Raw genomic sequence first — 25152 nt, forward strand, 5'->3', positions numbered from 1 at the left:
GCTTCTATCCGGTGATAAAGCCCCCCACGCATCGGTACTTGTAACTGAAACAGTGGATCTGCATTAGGATTCCTAATGCAGTAACATCATGGGGGTTCCATAAATCGCGGCTTTTATTAAAAATGTTCATAAGTCCCCCTATATGTGGGATCCAATCTCCATTCATTTTTGCTGTGGTCAGTAAGGAAAAAACATACACATTGATTTTTTCATGCATTCAAATTAAGTCACTCGAAAATTGCGTGCTGCTAAACCATAGGATCATTTTTTACGTGATTGTTGCTCTGTGCACACCATGCCAATCCAACAGCAGAAAAACAGGAACGAACAAACTCACAGCACCCTCTCCCAAAAAGGGTGCAGGAAGAAGTTCATTTTTTGCCAGTTCGTGGATGTACGCCAGCTATAAACTGGGTCATTTTAACAAGAGTAAAGCAGTGTCAAGAAGTGTTTTGAACAAACCATTGCAGGGAGTACTTGCAAACTCCCTGGCAATGTGTCCACAGTAGAGAGATGGGTGGCAGCAAAGTCGCCTTCCACACAATGCCCGCTAATTAACACTCTCCAGATTGCACGCTGCAAATATGCTTGTTTCTACCCAGTGGGGACCTCCTTCACACAACACGGCATTAACATACATTCGGAACTGCTCAATAGTAAAAATTGCTTTTGAAAAGCTTGTCAAAGGGCTTGCTTAAGTCCTTCAAATGCAGTGCACTCCTCATTCCACCTGACCTTCTTGGGGAATTTGGGCGAGGAGATCACATTCAAGGGAGAAGCTATGGACCCATAGTTCTCAATGAAGTTCCTATAGTAACCTGTGAGAGCTAGAAAGGCTCTCACTTGGGTCTTGAGTAGCAGGGGTGGCGTAGCCTTGTACAGCCTGTACTTTGCTAGGTAATGGCCTTATTTCACCTCCTCCAAGGTAGACAATTTTACTCTGACCAGTTTGACATTTACTTGCCTTTATGGTCAGATTGGCCTGCTCAAGAGCCTGCAATACATATCCCATGTGGTCAATATGTTCCTTCCAAATACGGCTGAACACTGCAATGTCATCCAAGTATGCCATGCAGAATCATCTGTCCAATTCAGAACAGGATTCACCATCCTTTGGAATGTAGCAGGTGCATTCTTTAGTCCAAAAGGCATAACCTTAAACTGGTAGAGGCCTCCAAGTTATGAAAATGCAGTTTTCTCCTTGGTATGGTCTGTCAGAGCCATTTGCCAATAGCCTGAGGTTCGGCCAAATGTACTAAGGTAATTGGCTGAACCAGGTTTGTCCACCAGCTCATCTGTCCTAGGTAAAGGATGGGCATTAGTCGTGGACACTGCATTAAGGGCTCTATAGTCCACGCAGAATCTCAAATCTATGGATCCTGCCTTTGGTACTAGCACAACTGGACTAGACCATGGACTTGTAGATGGCTCTATTACCCCAAGATCAAGCATCTTGTTGACCTCTTCCATTATGTGGGTTCTTACATGGTCTAACATCCTGTAACTTCTGCTTTTAATAGGTAAACAGTCACCAGTGATAATCCCATGCTGGCCCCAAGGGGTCAAGCCTGGTGAAGTGAAAACAGAGGGGCAACTGATTTAATAGAGCTTTGCACTCCTCCTGTTGTTCCAGTGTCAGATCGGAAGATAGATGAACTCCTATCTTTCCATCTAAAGGTTGTCCCCCCTAAGGGGGTCAGGCAGAGGTTCACTCACCTCCTCTCCTTGAGCAGAGGCTAAAAGCAAAGCTCCCAGTTCTGGTCTAGAGACATAGGCCTTTAGGCGGTTGGTGTGAAAGACCATGGGGGCCTCTTTAGGCAGTCCACCAAATAATTGACCTCTCCAACTTTTCCCACAACCATGAAGGGTCCAATCCGTTTGTCCTGCAAGGCCCTCTGCCTTGTAGGTACCATAACTAGAAGTAGCTGGTCTTGAGTAAACTCAACTATGTTGGCCTTCTGGTCATGCCAATGCTTCACCAGAGCCTGACCTGCTTTCACGTTATCTGAAGCTTCTGTCATGTATGTCATTCTCCTTCGGAGACCCAACACAGTCAGTGACTCTCACTGGCTTGTGGGAAGGAGTACCATCCAACCCTCCTTAATTAGGACAATGGACCATGACCACAGAGAAGCTCAAAGGGACTGAATCCAACCCCTTCCTGAGGGACTTCAAGCAAAGCGAAGGCATGGCAATAGAAAGTCCTAATTTCTTCTAAGGGGTTCCTCTAAAGCACCTATCATGCTCTTCATAGTTCTGTTAAACCTCTCTACCAACCCATTGGTCTGGGGATGGTAGGCCGTTGAGAACTTGTAGGTCACTCCACAGTTTTCCACGTAACCTACATGTAGTGGGGACATAAAGTTGGATCCCCTGTCAGAGATAACCTCCTTAGGAAAACCTACTCTGGTAAAAATACCAAGTAGGTCCTTAGCCACGGCCTGAGCAGTAACAGTCCTCATAGGTAATGCTTCAGGATACCTGGTAGAATGGTCTACCACAACCAATATAAATCTGTTGCCTGAAGATGTTGGAGGGTCTAAGGGACCAACAATGTCGATTCCTACCCTCTCAAAAGGGACTCCCACCACTGGGAGAGGCATCAAAAAGGTGCCACATTCCTGGCTCCACTCTTGCCAGATGTCTGACAAGTGTGACAGCTTCTACAGAATTAATGTACATCAGCCCCCATCTTAGGCCAGTAGAAATAAAGAGAAATCCTGTCCTTGGTCTTCTTAAAGCTTAAATGACCAGCTAAAGAAATCTCATGGGCTAACTGTAGAAAATGAGGTCTCACCTCTTGGGGCACTACAAGTCTTCTGTAGACTCCTGGGGTAGGCTCAATGGGTACACTGTAAAGGAGGCCATCCTCCCAGTACAACCTGTGCTTCCCTGGCTCTTGCCTTTCCAGCTGGGAAGCTGCCTGTTGGCAAAGTCCTTCAAGAGTAGGACACTCTGATCTCTGCTGAAGTCTGCCCTACAGGGCCCACCTTCTGCCAGTAAAGACTGCAGCTCAGGATGGCCTTTAGGATCCAGGTCTCCAACAGGGGGAAGGTCTTCTTCCAGCTATGGGTCATCAGTAGCCGACTCAACCTCTTCTGGTTGGACCTCACACTTGGCCTCAGCTGGTGGAGTAGTCACAGGTGTGACTGTGGACTGTCCTCTCTGGGATGTCCTGGTTCGATGCACAGGAGTGCTCTCTTTCCGTTTCCTGAGACCTTGGGTTTCCCCTTTGTCTCCTCCTTCTTGGAAATAGAAGTTGGCTTTTCCTCTGGACTGGGTGTTATAGGTTCTTAACAACCCACTGAGAGTCATTTAAAGTGAGCTCTCTGGCCTTCCTAGTCTGTTCCTGCCTCCTTTTACTGGGAGGCCTAGAGGGTGCTTGATACAACTCCAAGAGTCTAAGTCATTCCCCAGCAGGACTCTCCCAGGCACCTCACTTTGTACACTGACAGGTATTCTTACAATCATTTTGTTGCACTGTATGAGATCTGGTATTATTGGAACCATCTGGATGGGGCCTCCAGCAAGTTTAGTGGGACCTTTGGGTGCCGTAGCAACATCCCCAGGTTTGATAAAGGTTTCACCACCACTGATGCTGGCCCCAGTGTCGCTAATGGCAGGGGCCTCCTGACTATTTACAAGTACACTGTCCTTGTAGTATTCTTTTGTGTTATCTGGTATAGAGTTATACAAATCTACATTCTGCTGTTACCACAGACCCAGGGACACTAAAGAAACACTGGCAAAGACTCCAATGGGGTTTTCAGCCAATAGTTGAACGTGTCCACTTGCCATATGTACTTCCCCTTCAGGGATGAAGGCTAAGGAGGCAGTGTGGTCCCCTGAAGGCATCTGGGATCCCCTTTCACATGGTCAGTTGACCCACAAGCTTAACATTTTCCAAATGTTCTGATAAATGAGGGCTTCTGCTGACCTCCCCCTGGTTTGGCACCAGAGGTTTCACTAGACTGACCTGGTTTCCCATGTGGCTTACCCTTCTTATGTTTGTGGCCTCTTTTGGATGGGAGGTTTTAGAATTCTCTTTGTCATCTTTCTTGTGCTGCTTCCCCTAATCCTTTTTATGAGTGGCCCCAGAATCTTTGTGAGTAGCCCTGTTGGCAACCCACAAGTCAGCAGCTTTTGCTAGCTTCTTGGGATCAATCTCTTGAGTCAGCCAAGTGCCGTCTCAGCTCAGGCGAGCAGGCATCAAAAAGATTCCAACAAAAATAGATTTCTCATACCTTCAAAAGAGTTCACTCTGTAACCCTTAACCCAACCATCTAAGTTCTTCAAACGTACACATAACCAGGTAGCCCGAGGGGTACAATCAGTCTTTTTGAGGGTCCTAAACCTTTTAAGGTACTGGGAAGGAGTTTTCCCAAATCTAGCTATCAAAGCTAGCTTCATATTTGCATACTACAATCTTTCAAGTTCCCCCACCTCCATTACAGCATCAATTGCAACCTGGGGGAGCCTAGACAAAAGCCAAGGAATCGACTGATTCCCTGTGAAACCCTGAATCGCAGTTATATTCAAAAGCACCCAACCAATCCAAAACATCAAGTTTCACATCATACATACTCACTGCTTCTTTAGGCATGCAAGGTCTCTTTGGACTGGAAGACCTAGAAGACTCTCGGATAGAAACATTTTCAAGAGACAATTTCTTCATTTGAAGAGCATGTTGCATTTCCATTTGCCTTAGTTTTATGTCCTGAAGTGTGGTTTCAGCTTGGATTTGTTATCTTTTGAATTCTAACTCAAATCTCATTTTCTCAAGAGACACATTCTGGACTCAGTGATGGACCTTGTGGGGCCCCTGTGGCTAAAGGTTGAGGCATAAGGTCCTGTTGAGGTAAAGAGGGGCTCTCTTCCTGAGACGACTGACTCTTAAACAATATTAGAGTTAGAGTTATACTCTGACTTATCATACTCATTTTCCACATTTCCTGAGTTAGTAGGTGACACAGGCCTACTACCCAGACTTTGATTATTCAACAATCTTGCAATTAGTTCATTTTTCTTTCCATTAAAAGGGAGATTTCTGACTTTACACATTTCTTTCAGTTGATCCACTGTTAAAATGATCATGGCTTCCTGCCTGAAGTTATCCATATCTGGCATGTTACAATTGCTTTTGAAGATTTTTAGTTGAACAAAAGCAAATTCTTAGTGTAACAACTCTACAATATATCCTCACCGCCTCCCACCAGTGTTGGGCAACATTTTTATGCAGTACCCTGTGGGAACACTACAAACAACTCTGACTACAGGTATAGGAAACCCAACCTTTGGTACAAGCTTGTACTACACTGTTTTAGTTGCGTGTTGAGCAGCCAGGAATATCTCAAGAGGGCTACAAGACCCTATCTAAACCCAGAACCAACCACCCTGGAGGCGGAGTAGCCCTGATCTTTCCGGAGTGTGTCCCTGCCATCCCCACACAGGCCTACTCCTTTGAATGCCTGGTCTGCAGGCTCTCTCTCCTGGCCCCCCTACAACTGTGGCCACCATTTGAATGGGCTGACCTCTCATCTCTCCTTGCCTCTACCTCTCACCTTTTCCTACTTGGAGACCTCAACATCCATCTTGAGTGCGAGGGTACGGGGGGGAGGTGGGGGGGTTCTGCGTGCGCCTCGGTCTGCGTGCATCTGTCGGTCTGTCTTTCTCTGACCCTCGGTCTCTGTCACCCTCTGATCTGACTCACTCTGCCAGGCACACCTTGGATGTCCTCTTTTCCTCTGACATCCCCCCTCTCTAACCCTCCCACCACTCCTCTCTCCTGGACTGACCATACCCTGCTCACCTCCCACTTGACACTCTGTCCCCTAGGTTAAGCCTATCCCAGCACTGCCACCAACCTTCTCGGTGATCCGGCCCATGAAGCGTACATCAGTGGAGGCCTTTGCTGCTACTTGCACTCCTCCTCATACTCCTGCGGCTGACTCCCACTGACAGACCGCTCTAGCCTGCATCGTTATATCACTAGCACTCTATGTCCTTGCCCCCGTCATGGGAATCTGCCTGAAGACTACCTCCAAGTGCAACTCTTGGGATGACTCCGAGCTCGCCACCCTAAAACACAAGTGTAGGGTGACTAAGGGGAAGTGGAGGGCATCTGGCACATCCTCTGACAAACTGGTCCGTCTTCTGCTCCAAAGGCAATACAGATTCTCTGTACTAAGAAGAGCGCGTACATCTAAGCCTGTGTCTCTGCAGCTTCTAGCAACACAGCCAAACTCTTCAAAATCTGCAAGGCGCTAGCCAATTCTACTGCAGTCTCCACCTCTCCTGTTCCCGTCCAGGCGTTCTGCACAGCTCTGGCCTCTCACTTCTTTACTAAAACGCAGGGCATCACGTCTCCTCCTCTTTTTCCTCTTCCTCTCCCTTGCCCGGCCCTCTTCTGGCTGCCACTCTCTTCTCCTCTTTTCTGTGATCACTCCTAATGACGTTTCTAGACTAGTCTGATCTATGAAAGTGTCATCCAAGCAGGTGCTCCCCTGCTCCTCCAGAACCATCAAGGACCACATCGACACCCTTGCTTCAGGCTTGACCAATTTCTGAAATCATTTTGGCACTAGAACTTCCTGTCCGGCAACCTAACGCCCAATCTCTATCACTCCTTTCCTGGGAAAATTCTTGAAAAAACTGGCCATCTCCCAGCTCACTCTCCACCCTGAATCTGTTGGTTGTCTCCATGACCATCAATCTGGCTTCAGAGCAGCCAGAGGAATGGAAACTGCTCTCCTGAACACCTGTGAAGTCTTGCTCACTAAACTGGATTCGAGACTTCCTTCTTAATCTTTCCTCTGCTTTCGACATGGTCAACCATGCCATTCTGATCAATCGTCTGTGAGAACCTGGGCATCATGGGTCAGGCGCTCGCCTGGTTGACTTCCTTCCTCCTGGAGCGTCCCTCGCCAGTCCAACTGGGGTCCATTCCCTCTCCATATGTGGTGTTCCCCAGGGCTTCAACCTCTCTCCCTGGCTTTTCAACCCCTACAGGGCCTCTTTGACCAACCTCATCTCTACCTTATCTAACTTTCAGTGTTATGCATATGACACTACACTCTCCCCTCTGCATCCTTTCCTCTCCTCTCCCGCTCATGCCAGACTGTCAATCTGCGATTCAGGAATGGTGCACATGCAATGATCTCTACCTCAATACCAGCAAGACAGAGATCCTCCTCATTGGGACCCCTGCTCTCGTTTTCCCCCCTTTTCACTCTGGCCCTCCTCCTTGGGCCCTCTCCCTGCGCCTTCCTCCGAGGCAAAAAACCTTGGGGTCATCTTCGACTCCACTCTCTCCTTCTCCCCTCACATCACGGACCTCTCTGAGAAGTCCCACTATCAGCTGCACCTCCTCAGAGGTATTCTTCCTTTTCTTACTTTCCCCGAGAAGCTAAACGTCGTCAGAGCCCTGGTTCTCGCTAGGCCGGACTACTGCAAAAACCTCCATCACAACCTACCTTCCTTTACTCTCCACCCTCTGCAACTAATCCAGAACAAGACTGCAAGACTTGTCCTTGGTCACAAGCTCAGGGGCATATCTCTCCACTGTCTCCAGGTGGCTGCAAGGATCAAGTTGAAGACCCTCTGTTTTGTCCATAAGGCTATCTAGGGACGGGGCCACATTCCATTCAACTCTCTTCCTAAACATGTTCCTTCAAGCCCTTTGCTTAGCTACCTCTAACTCAGACGGTCAGACGCTTCTCCAGGCAGAGTTTTGGAGGTAGATCGCTCTCCACTGCAGGTGACTCCCTTTGGACTGGCCTCCCTGCCCCTCTCAAACTCGAGCAGGACCACCGCAGGTTCTGGAAGCAGCACAAGACCTTCCTTTTCACCTCTGCTTTCATCCCTTGCTGACCACATGTCTGCCTCGCTAACTGGTCACCTGGCTACCAGGCTTCATCCATGAACTGCAAGCACCTGCACTGCCTTCGGGCCTCTGTGCACTTAAGGGCTATATCTGTTAACCCAACAGTCTGCCCCCCTCCCCCCCTCTTTTTTATTTTTTTTACACTTCCCATAGCTGGCTCCCCTGTCTGGACTTACAGAGCAATTACTGCCCTGACCGCATTTCCCTTTCTCCCTCCCGCCTGGCACTTCTCTCCCCTCCCCTTGCACAATCTGAATGACACAAGGCCTATTAAGATAGTTTGTTTCATCCCCCCTCTCTCTCCCTACCTTGTCTTGTTGTGCCTAGAAACAATTGTGTACTGGTGCATTATAAAGACTTGTATCATATCTAAAAGGATCTTTGTAAACATACATAGGTAAGCAGTTTCCCTCTATTGCCGGGCATGAGACTATTACAACAGGCCCCCTTTTTTCATTAGTGCCCCAGCCCCCTCCAACTCCATCAATTGTCCCTTCTGCCTGCCTCGCCCAGCCAATCCAAACAGCAACCTCTGCTAGGCGTCCACTAAACCACCTAAAGCCCCACCCTTTTCTTACAGGAGCACAATCACCAAGAGGCCATGTAGAAGGCAAAAGCAGCATTAAATCAAAACCCAGTAACATAACCAGATCATATGCCTGCAAAAGGATTGGTTTATTGGGTGGTTTGCACTATGCCTTCTCCAAGTTAAAACAAACTTTTTTTTAAAGTACACTTGTGTATACAACCGAATGTCATTCTCCAATGCCAGGTAAAAAAGAAAACAATCAGAAGGATTTACTTGTTTCAACTATAAAGGGCTGGAAAAAGAATAATGGGGAAATTTACAGCACAACTTATTTAATATCCCCATATACATTAGGTGACAAAAAGCTCCATACACAGCTATGAGCCACGCCTCTACTGGAGGAAATAAAATATCAAAATGCCTCTCACTGGATTTAACAAGTTCCTCACCTTCTTTCCTTTTCCCGCCGTTGGTTCTCCCTTATTAAATCATACATCGGGTCTTCGTGTGCCTTTAAGTCAAAGGAAAAGTACACAAATCACTTTCTTTTCTTCTTCTAAAAATCAGTCTTTCACAGTTTATGTCAAAAGACAGCATAAAAGCACCATGGAAAAAAATGTATAAAAGTCAGTGGAACCCCAGCGTCCGATTTAGTTTAAACAACGGGTCCCAACTGTGCGTAGCCCATTATCGATTTCTACATAAAGGCACATGTTTCTGGGAAGCCGCAAACATTTAATCTACGTGTTTTGCTGGGAAAAGGGAGGGCAGTAGATAATTGGCAGGGGTAAGAGTGATGGTAGGAGGAAAATGTAGGACTAAGTGTTGGTGATTGGGGAATGTCCAATCGTGCAAAGGAAATCTACATATAAAACATCAGACTATTTGTGAATTGGTAGACAGTATTTACTTACCACTCTGAACTGCTCAATTTTCTGATTGCCTTTTGTGAAAAATGGGCACTCCCGGTCCCCTGTTCTGTGTCCATACTGCTTACATCGCCAGCCTAGCAATGGAAAAGGGAGATGCAATGAAGTGTTGAAAAATAGAACTAACAAAAGAGGGATATGGAAAATGCAAGATGTTTGAATGCCATATTTGGTTTTAAATATGAATTTGACATACAAATGACCTTCTGATCTAAACATAAATCCACTAATATAAATCATATCAAAGAAATTTACAATATTATGATGTGGATTTTTCAATAATTTAAACCTTGCTCAAACTTAACTGTGTTTTGCAATATGGAGTAACACATGTCTGAGGAATTAACAGCTAGTGGAATAGCAGCAGAAAACCAAAACGGATATTGGTACAGATTAACAATTTGTATATCACCCACACAACAATCCTGTCCCATAAATGTTATAAGAGAAGTTCAGTAACGAAGTCACGTCAAAAACATTTTGAAAAATCAATGTATGGATTACTATGTTCAAATGACATCCATACCTCCTGACCAACTCGCCTCAAGATTGCACCCCACACATCATTGTACTACGTCTTAACACTGCAGAGACAAATACTCACCCGGACCCCAATGCTTTCCTTCTCCCTAATCCCTACCTCATTCCTTCCAGGACACACTATGCCCACACCACACGCAGACTAATATGTCAATGAGCCAGGATACAAGTTCATGCCCACACATTCTAAAAACATTCACTCATTCCCAAATTTGTCTGCTTTCTTCCTTATCTATTTACAGTGAATTGGCTACAAAGATAACAGTAATGCCCAAACGCACGGAAATGGACAGTTACAGAGCTTTACACAAGTTGCTATCTGAGACAGAACTTGGAAATGCCCAACTTAGGTGACAGGGTTGTAGCCCTTAGGTTTAGCCTCAACTACTCAAAAGCATTGGTAGCAATGGCTGAGCAGTCAGGCTTAGTCTAGGAGAGAGAAGGGCTATAGTGAGGCACACAGTACTTAGAGCAGCGATTCCCAACGTGTAGCTCAGGAGCAACATGTTGCTTGCAGCACAATACATTGTTACTCGACAGTTGCTCTGGGCCATGGTGTGGAGGTCTAGAAGGAGATCCTGAAGGGGTGAGACGCAGTAGCAGTATAGCCAGGACAGAGCCCTGGACTGTGGATAATGTTGGCCAATGAGCCTGTTGTGGTTCCAGTTGGCTTATTTTTGTACATGCAAGATTTAAGTTTGTTGCCACCGTGCAAATAATTTTTCTGTAAATGTTCCTTCTTATTATAGCAGTGTCATTGTTCAAACCCTGTCATCTTCCGAAACTTTGCCCGACTGACAAATGTATTAATGAGCAAAATAATTTAACCACGTTTGTGTCCTGGAGAAAATTGTCATACTCTTTTTTTTTTTGTACAGCTAGTAGAAGCATAATGGATAAATATGTGGCATGCATACCCAGCTTTCCTTTATTAAATAATCTGCATGCCCGCGTTTTTGTACAAGGTTTGTGTTTGACGCCACCATGCATTACATTTATTGAAATTACTTTGCGTCACCTATATTTATTATTACAGTGTCCTAGTGGAAGAATTGCCATCATTTGATACTCTGCCCATATGGAACTTTAGTAACGGCCAGATAAGGAAAATGCATGCCACAGTTTTCATAGCCATTTCTTTTTTTTTTTAACCTTTTATTTATTGGCAAACAGAGTACATTAAGGTTATATGTCACCGTAATCGTATTTCTGATGCCTGTATCTGCTTAGATTCACATGCTGTGCATAGGCAGACATCTAGTGGAAGCTGCAGAGTATTACAGTTTGTTTTTCGAAACTCGAAAAGGGGCATTGAACCAGGGCTTGCCAGTAATACTATCCCTAGTGTGACGTCCCCTGTACCCCATGATCCCTCGCGCACATAAGACTCAGATTGTATGACATTATGTGTAGCGAGAATACAGCGTATCCAAGCAGATAAGATAGGACTACAATCCTCCATGCGCCTTCTCTCAGAGGGGAGGAAGGACGGGCGCATGTGAATCTAAGCAGATACAAGCATCAGAAATACGATTACGGAGAGTACCATTCTGAGGCTTGTGGAATCTGCTTAGATCACATGCTGTGTTAGTAGAAGGAGGTGGGATGTGAGAAGGTTCATGAGCGAACAAGTGTCTCAGAACCGCCTATCCCACTTGAGTATCTGTCTTGGAATGAGTGTCAATGCAGTAGTGCTGAGTAAAAGGTGTGAATAGAGCTCCATTAAGCTGCTTTGCAAATGCCGTCAAGGGGTACATTTGCAATGAAAGCCAGAGTGGCTGCAGTACCTCTTGTAGAGTGGGCCCTTGGCGTAAAAGGCAGTTTTTTTTTATCTGAAAGGGAATAGCACAGTTGGATACATCTGACTATCCACTTAGAGATGGCATCCTTAGAGACGCGATCTCCCTCTCTGCCTGGAGCTATAGAGACAAACAGCTGATCTGTTTTTCTTAGCGGTCTAGTCTTCTCTACATAGTAGAGAACCGCCCTCCTCACATCAAGTGTGAGGAGTTTCACCTCAGCAGAGCTCTTGGGTTCTTGGAAGAAGGCAGGTAGCTCAATAGACTGCTTAACATGGAATTTGGAAATGAACTTGGGTGAGAAACTAGGGTGAGTGCATAAAACCAGTTTATCCTTCTGAATAGTAAAGAAAGGATCCTGCACTGACAGAGCTTGAATTTCACTGACCCTTCTTATGGAGGTGATGGCTACTAAGAAGGCAGTTTTATAAGTCAGGTGTTTGAGACAAGATGTGTGCATGGGCTCAAATGGAGGTCCCATGAGCTTGGCAAGTACCACATTAAAGTCCCAACCTGGTGGTGGGTTAGAAATTGGAGGGTGGAGTCTCTTTACCCCTTCCATAACTGCTTTGACAACTGGCACTTTCCACCATGACACCTTGTTATGGGAGGTGGTGTAGGCTGATAAAGCTGCCAGGTGCACCTTAGTGAGTTAAATACTAACCCTGCATCCAATAGGTGGAGCATATAGGTGACAACATTAGAAGTACAACAATCAACTGGGTTGATTTGCTTATTCTGGCACCAAATAACGAATCATTTCCATTTGTCATAGTGACAGTGCCTTGTGTTAGGTTTTCTTGACTTTTTCAGGATATCCATACATCTCTGGGGTAAATTGAGATGTCCAAACTCTATGACTTCAGGAGCCATGCTGCCAAGTTCATTGAGTTGGGCTGAGTATGCACTGTTAGCCACTTGTGCTGGGACAGTAGGTTGTACCGGCACGGAGTTTGATGGGGGTCGCACACCGCCAGTTTGCGTAGGTGTGGATACCATGGTTGTCTTGCCCACATAGGAGCAACCAGGATGAGCGTCATCGGTTCCCTGTGGATCTTGTTCACCACCTTCCTCAACAGAGGGGTTGGTGGAAAAGCATAGGCAAACATCCCTGACCAATTCATCCATAGGGCGTTCCCCTTGGAGCCTGGCTGGGGGAACCTGGATGCTAAGTTTGGGCATTGCCTGTATCACTTGTGGCGAATAGGTCTATAGTGGGGAAACCCTACTGAGAGAAGAGATCTTCTACGACTTCTTCGTGTAGTAACCACTTGTGTTTTTCTGGGAGGGGATCCCTGCTCAGAGCATCTGCTAGTGAGTTGAGATCCCCTGGAACATGTTGGGATGACAGGTAAAATCTTCCGTTTTGAGTGCCCATTTCCAAATTTTCTGGGCAAGCTTGGACATATTTGGCGAACTAGTGCCCCCTTGTTTGTTTAGGTAAAACATTGCAGTCGTGCTGTCTGTTAGGATCTGCACTGACTGGGTGGATAGGAGGGGTTCGAATGCCTGAAGCGCTCTGAAGACTGCCAGAAGTTTTAGCAGATTGATGTGGTTCTGAGCCACCGTGTGAAACCAGAGACCCTGAGCTGTATGGTGAAGGTAGTGGGCTCCCCACCCTGCTAGGGAGGCTTCTGTTGTGACAACGGCCTGTATCTCTGGATCGTAGAAGTGTTTCCCCTTCGTAAGATTCTCTTGTCCATCAGCGAAGACTCTGTACTAGTGTTGGCGAAACAACCACTAGATCGTCCCACTGACCACTTGCTTGAGACCACCGTTTCGCCAACCATTCCTGCATGGGTCGCATGCGCAGGCACACGTGGGGAACCAGGTAAATGCAAGATGCCATCATGCCTAGCAAACGCATCGCTTTGCGCAACCTTATTTGGCAACCGGCCTGATATTGAGGAATGTGCAGCAACAGATTTCGAATTCTTTCCTCCGATGGAACGGTCAACCACTCTTGGGTGTTTAGGACAGCTCCTAGGAACTGTTTTGAGGTGCTTGGCACCAGGCTTGATTTTTTTCTCGTTGATTGAGAAGCCCAATTGGAAGAGGAGGTTGATTGTTCTTTGGATGTTTAGTCTGCAAATTAAGGGGGATTCCCCTGTAATGAGCCAGTCGTCCAGGTAAGGGTACACTGGGATTGCCTCCATGCGTAGGTGCTCCGCCACCACTGCCAGTACCTTGGTGAATACCCTTGGAGCCAAGGCTATTCCAAAGGGCAGCACAGCACCTTGAACTGGTAGTGCTGGCTGTCTATTTTGAAACGCAAGAATCTTCTGTGCGCAGGGAACATTGAAATATAAAAATAGGCTTCTTTCATATCCAATGTTGCCATGTAATCCCCTTTTTAGTAGGGAGATTACCTCTTGTAGTGTAGTTATGCAGAATCTTTGTGGCTTGACATACTTGTTTGCAGGGCGCAAATCTAATACTGGGCGCATTGTTAATTTTTTTTTGGCACAAGGAAGTAGGTTGAATACCCCCGTTTACCTGGCTGCCCGGGACAAGTTCTATGGCTTCCTTTGCAAGCAGAATGGCAATCTCCACGAGGAGGATTTTCTGGTGTTCCAACGAGTGTACTTCCGTCTCGGAGGATGGTCGTGGGGGTGCCCTAGTAGCTCTATACAGTATCCTGCGGACACTGTGGACAGCACCCATCTGGGTACCCGAAGTGGAACGTCACCGTTTACTGGGTGGCGTACCACCTATGCTGGGGCTGCCTCTACCGCTAATGTGGCCTCTGCGCTGCCCTCTGGGGAAGCTTTGAGATGATTGGAACTGATTGTTACCCCATAAGGTTCCTTGATTCCGATAGTAGTTTGAACACCTCTGGGAGCTTTGGCCCCGAAAGCAACGAAAATTAGTGTTTCCCCTCTGTCCTGAGGGTTTATACTGATACGGACCTACCATCTGCTGCCAGCTGAACCAACTGGATCTTCAGTGTTCAGGTGCGGAGGATACTAAAGCAGCTACTTCTTCCCACTGATGGCAATTGTAGCTTGCCAGAAGAGTGGCACTGTTAGCAATTCGTGCCTGATAGGCAGAAGTGGAGGCAACTTTCCTGCCCAGAGAATATAGTCTTTTGCTCTCTTTATCGGGAGGTGCTTCAGAAGAAGAAAGTGGTGTACCTGCCCTCTTTCTGGTGGTTGTTACTACCAGGGAGTCGGGTTTTAATTGACCCCTAATGTACAGGGTATCGGAGGGTGCAGCACAGAATAATTTTTCAACTCGTGGATTAACCGCACAAGTAAGATTTGGAGTTACCAGCGAGGGGTCAATTCTACGCTGGATTGATTTTAATATAGGGATAGCCTGAGTAATGGCTCTTTTGTCACCTAGGATCTCTTCCGCGAAATCCCTGTCCTCTTGGACACCTTGTGTGTCAATATGAAAATGGGCTGCTGCCTTAGCTAGTACCTCTGGAGTGGTTGATTATTGACCGTTGAGTCATTCACCAGGGGGTCTTTAGAAATTGGGGAGTCAAGATTGTAGGCTTCAGCCTCATCCTCCTCCTCCCTATGATAAGAGACCCCTGTCTGGTCTTCCACCATTTGTGGTTCCGTTTCCTCACAATATGACTCTGGATGGTAAGGTTCAATGACCAAAGGGTCTGTGACCAAGCCCTGCTCCAAGGGATCAGAGCGGAGTCTTTTAGCAGGGGGTTGAGAGGCCTTGAACCCCAAAGGGGCAGAGGTAGGTGGTGTGTTGGCATAACTATGAAAATAATTAGGGTCTTTTTCATAGAAAATGACATTCTTCTCATAGCCCCATCTATATCAGCTGAATTCCATTCTCTGGAGCTAGGGATAAACCACAACATCTTCTGTTTCCTCCTCCATGCCCATATCTTGAGCAGTGGGAGGGAAGATGTTATCTTTAGTGGTAGGGTCAGGGGCCTTGGACTTTCCCACTGATTTAGGGGCCTTTTGTTTCTCCTTATGAACATGGTGTTCTGAAGGCTTTTTGTGTTTATCCCCCTTCCCATGACTAGAGGAATGTTTCCCAGTGCTTTTAGGGGCTTCAGAGGGATCTGACGCCTTGCGGCGAGATTCGGAGGTGGTACAAGATTCGGAGGTGGTCTTGGAGGAAGGACGTTGAATCTCGGGAGTAGACGCTACGCGCCTTGCCTGAGGATAGAGGTCGGAATCGTTTGACGATCGGCCCTCTGGGACTATTGGGAGTGTGACACCTTTTCCAACTGCGGACGGTTGGTCTTTGTCATGAGGCGAACAGGAACGCCCAGAGGACACTGATTCGTTGGACCGCTCTCTCGGTGTCTTACGTTGCCGATCGCTCGACACATGTCTGATGTGTTTAGTGGAAATAGTGTGTGTTGCGCTTATGCCGCTGGGTGTTGTCCCCATAACTGTGCCGCCAGCCAGTCCTCCGGGGTCGGGGCTTACGCGTGGGTGTCTGAAGTCACCCCTCTGCCCTTGCCGTCCGATATGGTGGCGTTGCTGCCATCGCTAAATAACCCTTCGGCGTCCATGGCCACTAGTTGCCTGGCGTAGAGGGCCCAGCGTTTAGTGGAGCGGTAGTGTTTTCGGCTTGAAGAGCTTGCAAGCTCGACAGATAGCCTCGGGATGGTCTCGTGGGAGACACAGATTGCACATATTGTGCTCATCTACCCAGGTAAACTTCCCGTTACTCTTAGGGCAGAATTTGAAAGGAGTACCCTCCATTTGTCTCAAATTGGCCGCGGGCGGGAATATGTAGGAAATAAATGTGGGAAAGCCTGTATGACCACCCCCACTCTCCCTACTTGTACAGGGCCGAGGCCAGAGGCCTTCCAAGGCCCAAAGACCCTTGTGAAGTTCTCGAGGGCTGGTTTCCTCAATCTTCACCGACGTCGATCTTCGGCGTAGGGTGGAAGAGAACGGGGAAGTTTTAACAATAATTTGAGTATAATTGGCTAATGTCAAGGGAACTCCGCAACATGCGTCAGACTAGTATGGCGGAAAAAAACAATCCAAGGGTCCTACACGCGTGTGGGATCATGGGTACAGGGGAAGTCACACTAGGGATAGTATTACTGGCACGCCCTGGTTCGACGCCCCTTTTCGAGTTTCAAAAAACAAACTAATACTCGCAGCTTCCACTAGATGTCGGCCTATGCACAGCATGTGAATCTAAGCAGATTCCACAAGCCTCAGATTATATATAGGTTTTTTATCTGATACAGCATAGCCACCTTAGTGAGCTCATGACTACACATTGTGATTTCTTATCCTTAATCAATTGTGCTAAGTTTCTTTTATTCTTTTCTATTTTTACATCACCCTTATTTCTCACTTTTCTATGGTGACTTGCAATTCAACTTAGGCAATCTTTCTTCTTGTCAGTGGCATTTACTATACATTTCGCTGATAATGCTGATTTCGCGTATGTGGCTTTGTGGGTTCACCTTTGCAATTTTAGAAATGAATTTTGTAATTGTCACCATGTGACTACTGTTCACAGTATGTAACAACTATGCACTTTAGACTCCGACAGTGGTTTTTAAAATGTGAAATGAATCACAGGAAGCACTATGCACTTTATTTTATTACAACACTGACTGATCATTGCGAAGCTAATTTTAATTAATTATATAATTACATTGCTTGTAATGTCAATGCCTATACGCTATAATTATTAATGGCCTGCAAAAAATACTCCTAAAAACTCTTAGGCACTATGCCATTACTACCTGGGGCTACGGCAGTTTGAAATATAGAAATGTGCTGCGCGATATTTTATATTCAAATAATCAGTATGGTGTCCTAATGTCGGTTATTGTAAGCACTAGGTTTTATTTGCAAAATACATACCAGCATGGCTTGACTAGAAGTAACACCATAGGTTTTACTATCAGTCTCGATAGCCCAAGCCAAGATGGCCACTGACCATTATGTCAACTTTGCAAGTCACCTCTTTGATGTTTTTCACTATGGTGTTTTTTATAAAGATAAACTTTCTGTGGGGGATGGGTTACTGAACAAGCCACTAGGTTGTAGCGAAACGCGTCAGGCTGCCGTCTGGCAAGAGACTCTCACTGGGGGAACTTTAACTTTTTAACTGCTACGAACGAAAATAAAGGTTGTTTTTATAACGTGCAACCCGAGTAGCAGTGTTTGTCGTTGGCTACAAATGACTATTTTTGGAACATTTATGTGTGGAGTGCTGCTCGCCTGAATTGCGTCTTTTGATGGTCAACATTACAATATATATATACACACACTGCCTTTCATTCTCTTAAGTGAGGTTAGTGTTGAGATCTTATTACAGTAGTTTCAGATCAGTCAGTGAGGAAGGTTAGATAGATATGCTTGGATATGTTTGGAACTCAAACCATGTATTTTTAGGTAGGGAGGAGAGGGGCAGTGAGTTCACGTATTGCTCCTCACAGTCCTGGGCCCAGGTTACTGCCGCCAACCATGCTTTACAATTGGGTGGAGAGATCAGTTTCCATTTCTGCAGCACAAATCTCTTGGCGATCATACAACCTACGTTCACAAATACACACATTTTCTTGTTCGGAATATCGTTCCACAGACCATACAGGGCACCTAGTGGGGAACATTCGAGGGTAACATCTACTATGTCAGAGAGAGTTTGCAGAACATTACTCCAGAAGTTCCCCAACTGGACACATGACCAGAACATGCGCATGTGGTCAGCTGAATCTTATCGAAATCTGGGACACGAGCGGTGTGCGCTTCAGTAGAATCGATTCAGCTTTTGGGGAGTGTAGTACAGTCTGTTCAGTAGTTTATACTGCATACATCGGAACCTGAAATTCAGTGAGACCCATCCGGTGTGTGAGCACATGCATTTCCATTGGGTGTCAGTCAGGACTATTCCCAGGTTGTCCAACCACTTAGAGCGCGCCCCAGCAGTAGGGTCGTGTTTTCTCTTCAATAACATTCTGTATAGTGTTGACACTATCCTACGGGTGCCATACGCATTGGCCATGTACTGTACCTCTTGAGTTTCGGGGCGGCTCAGATAGAAGGGATGGCCACAGTGCATGCACTGCTGCACAAAGTCCGTAATATTGCAGTCTTTCTAGTCCCGATCCAGCATGTTCCCTTCGCCAGGACTGGGGCGTAATGAGTTTCCCGTCTGGGAATAAGTCCACAAGTGTCCTGTATCCCCAACCCCTTCCAGTGTGCTATCAGTGCAGAGTCCCAGGTGGGTTCCAATCCAGAGAAACTGCACAAGGGGAGCCATTTATAGTATGGGCGTATTTCTGTGCTTGGAGGCAATATGAGGCACCAGGCTAGTAATGTGGTGCATACTGGGTCGTATGGGCAGTCATCTTTGTATGTGCGGTTCATAATGAGTGTTTTGCAGGTCAGATACGCCAATTGTTAGGCCTTCCAGTTTAACGTGAGGTGGTTGCCGAGTATCCCATGCCAGAATGACGCATACTGTGCTTGTGCTGCCACCCATTATAGCTCGAGGTCGGGGAGCTGCAAAGCCTCCCCTGTCGTAGGGTAGAGTCATATCCAACCATTTTTTCCACACAGCCCCAGCATGCCAGAGGAACTGCGCACATAGTCCATGTATTTTAGAGAAGAAGGGTTTTCCTGGCCAGATGGGGACGATAGAAAATATGTATAATAATTTTGGGACTAGCACCATCTTCACAAGGGGTAATTTACCAGCATTGTGATAGGGAGTGCCCGCCATCTAGTCAGCTTATTCTGAACATAGGTTTCCATAGAGTCATAGTTGTCTGATATAAAGAATGGCCTCGTTCTGAACACCTTTACCCCTAGGTACATTACCCCATTGGGGGATAAGCGAAGGGGGAACACACCATTCGGTTGTTTGGTGTTACTTGTGAGTGGAAAGATTTCAGATTTATTTTAATTGATTGTGAACCCAGAGAAGCCTTGCATGTGAGTCACGCCCCGCAGAATAGGGTCAAGGTTTTCTTGGGGGTCCCTGATGTATAGCAGGACATCTGCGTATAGTGATACTATCTCCTGCCAGCGCCTGAGGCGGATGCCCAGGTGGGCGTGACAAGACCGAACCATGTCAGCCATGGGTTTGATGGTCAAAGCAAAAAGGATCATGGAGAGTGGGCATCCCGGTCGTGTGCCCTTGCTTAGGTTAAGGGGTGGCACCCTGTGAGAGTTGACTAAGACACTGGCTGTGGGGCACGTGTAGAGGAGTTTAGTATATCTAATCATTTCGGGACCAATTCCTATTTTCTCGGGAAACGTCCACAGATATTCCCAAGAAACCATGTCGAAGGCTTTCTGAGCATCAAGTGCCACTGCTACTGCCTCCACCGCTGGGTCAATTCTTGCCATGACGTTGAATAGCCTCCTGATGTTCAGGGATGTCGACCTGCCCGGGACGAATCCCCCTTGGTCATTGTGTATGATGTAAGGCATAAGCAGGAGATGTCCGTTTGCGAGAGCTTTAGCGAAGATTTTGGTATCTACATTCATGAGGGAAAGGGCCCTGTAAGACCCATATTCATTACTCTGTTTACCAGGTTTAAGGAGGATAGTTATCGTGGCATCACATAGGGTGGTAGGAAGGATAGAGTCACAAAGTGACTCATTCCATATCTCAAGGAGGTGCGGGGATAGTCGGGCTGCATGCTCTTGATAGAACTCAGGAGTGAGGCCATCTGGGCCTAGGGCCTTACCCTTTGGTAGTTCGGTATCATCGTTAGAATCTCCTCCAATTACACGGGGGTTTCGAGATCTTCCCTGACCCAAGGACAAGCATGATAAGGGGATCCCCTCGGGAAGTGTCTGTATGGCATGTATATCATGCTGTTGCCCGGCAGTGTACAAAGAACCGTAAAAGTCAGAATACGCATAGGATCTCTTGCTCTGACCATTTGGTGTTTCCCAACTCAGTGATGCAATCCACTTGGTGTGCCCGACCTCCAGTTTGATTAACCTAGCTAGGGTTCTACCCGGTCTTTCCCCATCCCCGTATCTCCTGGCTGCTTGGGGGCGCGTGCAATAGCGTACCTCCCTGAGGGTGTGCGCCTCGAAGAGCTCCAGTTCAGAACTTATCTGTGCTAGAAATTGCAGGCTCGAATGATTGGAATATACTTGTTCCAAAGATTTAAGTTTCATTTTAGAAAGCTGGAGGTCATTTCTTATTGTTTTTAATACTCCCACTTCCCTGGATATGAACATACCTCAGATATAAACCTTGAAAGCTTCTCATCGTACCGCGGCAGAGGAAGCTCTGGTTCATTACAGGCGAAGTATGTGTCTATGCCTGAACGAATCTCCGCTTTAAATACTACCTCACAGAGTGGATAGGGACAGCATCACTGGGGAATGGTCAGATAGGGTACGGGGCAGTATCACAGCATTTTTCACTCTGCTCATTAATGAGCCCGAGGTTAGGAACATATCTTTTCATGATGAGCTGTCATGGACTGAGTAGTAGTATGTATATTGTCACTCTTGTAGGTGAAGTGTCCGCCATGTATGCCTCAGTTCTAGGGATTCCATGTGTGTTAGAAGCCTGCAAGCTGCACGTGATTAGGATCTAGGGGCTGTCCCAGTTCTATCCCAAACATGGTCCAAGATCAAGTTCATGTCTCCTCCCCACAGGATGGGAATCCCAATGAACCCCATCAGAATGGATACCACGTTGTCAAAGAATTCGGGGGTGTCCATATTGGGACAGTAGGTGTTAACCAACAGTAATTCAGTGCCAGCTATAATGAAGTGCAGGATGACATATCGGCCACCAGCATCTAAGTAGTTGTGTTTCAGGGTACATTTCACAGATGTATGGATTAATGAAATGACCCCCCCCCCCTGACCATTCATAACTAATTTGCGCTACATTTAAATCCAATTAAGTTACTGTTAATACGTTTAAATTAACAAGCCAATTAATTATTCCAAATAACTAGTTAACACCACACACCCTCTATGAAGTGGCTGGCAAATGTTTAAAGTATTGACCAATGTTTGCCAACAATTTTTGTGCAAAATCACATTTGGGCAGAGAAAAGAGGCTCCAAATCCTTCAGAAAAAGATTGTATTCCTAACCACTTTTTCACCTATGTAACAGGCCTCAAGTGCTTTGAAATGCACCATTTGCCATTACATGCCAAAATAATTCTTAGGAGGTAACCTCCAAAGCCCCAGTCAAGTGATCTTTAAAGCAGACCATGTAATGGCCAGTATTAATATTTAATCATATTCCTCAATTAAGTTTGCAACATTTAAAAACATGTATCAATTCACATTGTACAAGTCCAAAATAAAAAAGTAGTTTTAACATTCAACAAGCTGTACATAAACACCTGATAATTATAATTATGTTATAACATAGCTTCCATGCATGTCCACGCTTACGCAAAACAGATAAACGATAAATTAACAGAAAATGAACCAAATCTTCATTGAATACCATTTTGCAGGCACACTTTGTGCTCACTTCTGCACACCTTCATTTATTGAAGGGTTTTGCAAATTTAAACGTACCATTAGCATCATCAGCCTCCTGCATTCTGGGGATCTTATTTCGTAGATTTCTCCTTGCCATCTTATATGTGTACATAAGTCTGCATATAAGGCTAAAGAAGGCAGCTTATGTTTATTTTGGACATCTGCTGCCCCCCCCCACCGTACAAGCTCTTGTTTTAAGATCTATTTTGAGTTAACTTAATGTGCCAAATTTAGTTATATCCCAACCCCTGCCCTATCCAAATGGACAGTGCCCTATAACCCCAATACCACAAGTATTTTTCTTTACCACGGGAGGCTGCAATTGCACTTACATTGGAATTCACGTAATGATTAGTTGAAAATCCCAGATGTCCTTTTAAAAAATAAGTACCAAATATTAACTGGTCCAACACCTTCAAACTGAACACTCGGGGGCGTTGTTGAGCGGCGTGTGGATGAAGTCCTAATCCACATCGCTCCGCTGAGGCCGGAGGCTATCCTGGAGAAAACATCCTGATGTTGGCTACTGTTTGTTGGGAAAGAAAGAAAACGACCTTGGAAGGCTTTCTCCATGTAATGTGCACTTTGGTGGCACGAAATCACCCACGTTTGCCCACTAAGCCGACCTGAAATGAGAAACAATCGGGGCCGGTCGCCAAACTGAGAACGTATAACGGTGAAGAACCTTGAATCCTGATGCACGAGAAGCAGGGAACCCCCTGCGAACACCGGAGAAGGCACTCTGATGCGGTGGGCGCTGCTGCAGAGGCAACCACCCGTTCCTGAGCCGAGAGACCCACCAGCACGATCGACAACCGTGCTCTGAAGACTGCGGCGGGAGAGACGATTAGGAGACAGCGAGGAGCGGTCCCCACCACACCGAGACGCCGCCCACGTTCTGACCCGACGCAGGTAGGAATTGACAACGCATCCATGAAGGTGAGGATTGCCGCAATTTAGCGTGTGTAATACTGGGGAGCTATCTCTGCACCCTCACGAATATAATACATTTCATAAAAAGCAGACCAGAGAAGGAGCTGCTCCGGTATCATTGATATTACAAATATAAAGTCACCCGGCGGCCGGACCAGAGCGGAAACCACTCGCTAGACAATACAGATGCTAATGGACAGAACGGGCGAATAACCAACACAGCGCGGAGCACCGCTCATCATAAACTCCTCTGCAAGGAGGCCAGGACAGGGATCGAGTACATCCAGAGGGCAGGCTATCAAGCTCACACCGTGACTCACGAACACCACGAAGTTAAATAGGACATTCATCAGTGCTGTGTAGGGTACTGCGTCACTGTAATTGACAGATCCTGCTGCACAAACTCCAAGGAAGAGACTGAAAACAGCCACAAACAGGCCACCACACGCTCACCTTCCAGTCTAGCACAAACAACATACGGAGCAACAATACAGGTGACACGTGTTTGAGTGACCTCCGATCCAAGCTGACAAGCAACCACCCTAACTCTGGAAGGTATCCGGGAGGCAGGCCATAGCCGGGAGGCACCACCTGCACCACAATGCTGCAGCAAGAGGGGCAGACAACTGGCACCACAGATCAAGGGAAAGCAGCACACAATGGCCAGGTAGATAACTCGAAAAGTAGTCACAAACCCGATAACCTACAGCGTACCTGCAGAGCGAGTGAGCAAGGTGCACCTATAGGGATCCAAGAAGGCCCTGCACTAAGAAGCATAGAGAGAAAACCCAAAAACAAAACCAACTGGAAGACCGAGAGATATTTGTTGGAGCCACAGGAAAGACTAGCTACAAAATTGTGAAAGGCCAACCAAAAAGTGCAGACATGTCAGCGCTAAACCCAAAATTGTTAAACAGGTCCCTGACCAGCCAGAGGGAGAGCCAGGCGCACTGACAGAATCAGGGGGAGTGATGCTAGAGAATCTTATGACGGCAATCCAAGACACACAAGGTATTGGAAACCAGAATCCAAGATGTGGGAGTAGATGTTTCATTAGTACGCGCAAACCTGGGAAAGGTGAACGAGAGTGGCAGCAGCCGAAGAAAGGATAAGTGATCTGGAAGATGTTGTGGATGCGCAAAGAAATCCAAGGCCTTGTGGGGGACACTAGGACTCCCAAGGTCAGAGTAGAAGGCGCCGAAGGACGCTCTAGGAGATGTAACATTCGACTGGTGTGGGTCCCAGAGCAGGTGGAGGGAGACTGCACAGCGCTTTTTGGGGAGAAGACGATACTAGACACGTTACTACCCCGTGGCCTCTCCAAACTATTCACTGTGGAGAGCGCGCACAGGGTACCAGGTCACCCCCTACCAACAGGGGCACCTCCACGAGCCATAATACCCCAGCTCCTTAATTTCAGGGATCGAGATGTGATCCTCCAAGAAGCTCATTGTCATGATCCCAGCACAGAAATCCAGATCCCATTCAGAAATACTTGATATATTAAATAACTATGCTCCTGCAGAGACTTGGCGTAAGCGTTACACTCGGAAACAAGGAACTATACAGATGGAAGGTGCACGGATCCTAATATTTCCAGACTTCACACAAGAGGTACAGAAGCAAAGACAAGCCTTTGATTCAGTAAAAAAAGAAACTCTAGGAACATGGCTCGAGGTACATGATGTTCTTTCCGGCCAAACTAAAGGTACTAGCAGACAACCAGTCGCACTTCTTCCTCTCACCGGACAACACCTGGGATTGGTTAGAATCCAAATATGGCCAACCCACCAACTCTAACACACGAAACAGCAAAGAAGATAAAAAGTGATAATGATACGCAGGACTAGACCACTAGATGGAGAACATCGGATGGAACCGAGGAAGAAGAAAGAAGGTGGCAGCAGAGTTGACAGCCAACGATTAGGCTGAACTCCCTGACTGCGACCTCGCCGACACAAGCGAGACCACGGGACTAAGAAGTCCAACATGTATCTTCTTATCGTAATGTTTGATGATGGAGCCCAGTCACAGTTCAAGGCAGGAGCTAGCTCCTGCGGCAAAAAAGTTTGGGGAATACTGTTAACAAAGGGGGTGGGGGGACGG

The 25152-nt window shown here is 46.6% G+C and overlaps 1 protein-coding gene across 1 annotated transcript in view; it reads right to left on the reverse strand.

Annotated features, from left to right (window-relative positions):
- RP9 (RP9 pre-mRNA splicing factor) overlaps positions 1–25152 on the reverse strand; it is a 160149-nt gene that overhangs the window by 6402 nt on the left and 128595 nt on the right. Inside the window, exons 4-5 of the mRNA XM_069613231.1 lie at positions 9326–9417; positions 8861–8922 (exon numbers count right to left, since the gene is read on the reverse strand). Of these exons, the coding sequence (XP_069469332.1) occupies positions 8861–8922; positions 9326–9417 (154 nt within the window). The remainder of the gene's footprint in view (positions 1–8860; positions 8923–9325; positions 9418–25152) is intronic.

This window comes from Ambystoma mexicanum, chromosome 5p (assembly GCF_040938575.1).
Source record: "Ambystoma mexicanum isolate Mex_15411 chromosome 5p, UKY_AmexF1_1, whole genome shotgun sequence".
Classification (NCBI taxonomy): domain Eukaryota; kingdom Metazoa; phylum Chordata; class Amphibia; order Caudata; family Ambystomatidae; genus Ambystoma; species Ambystoma mexicanum.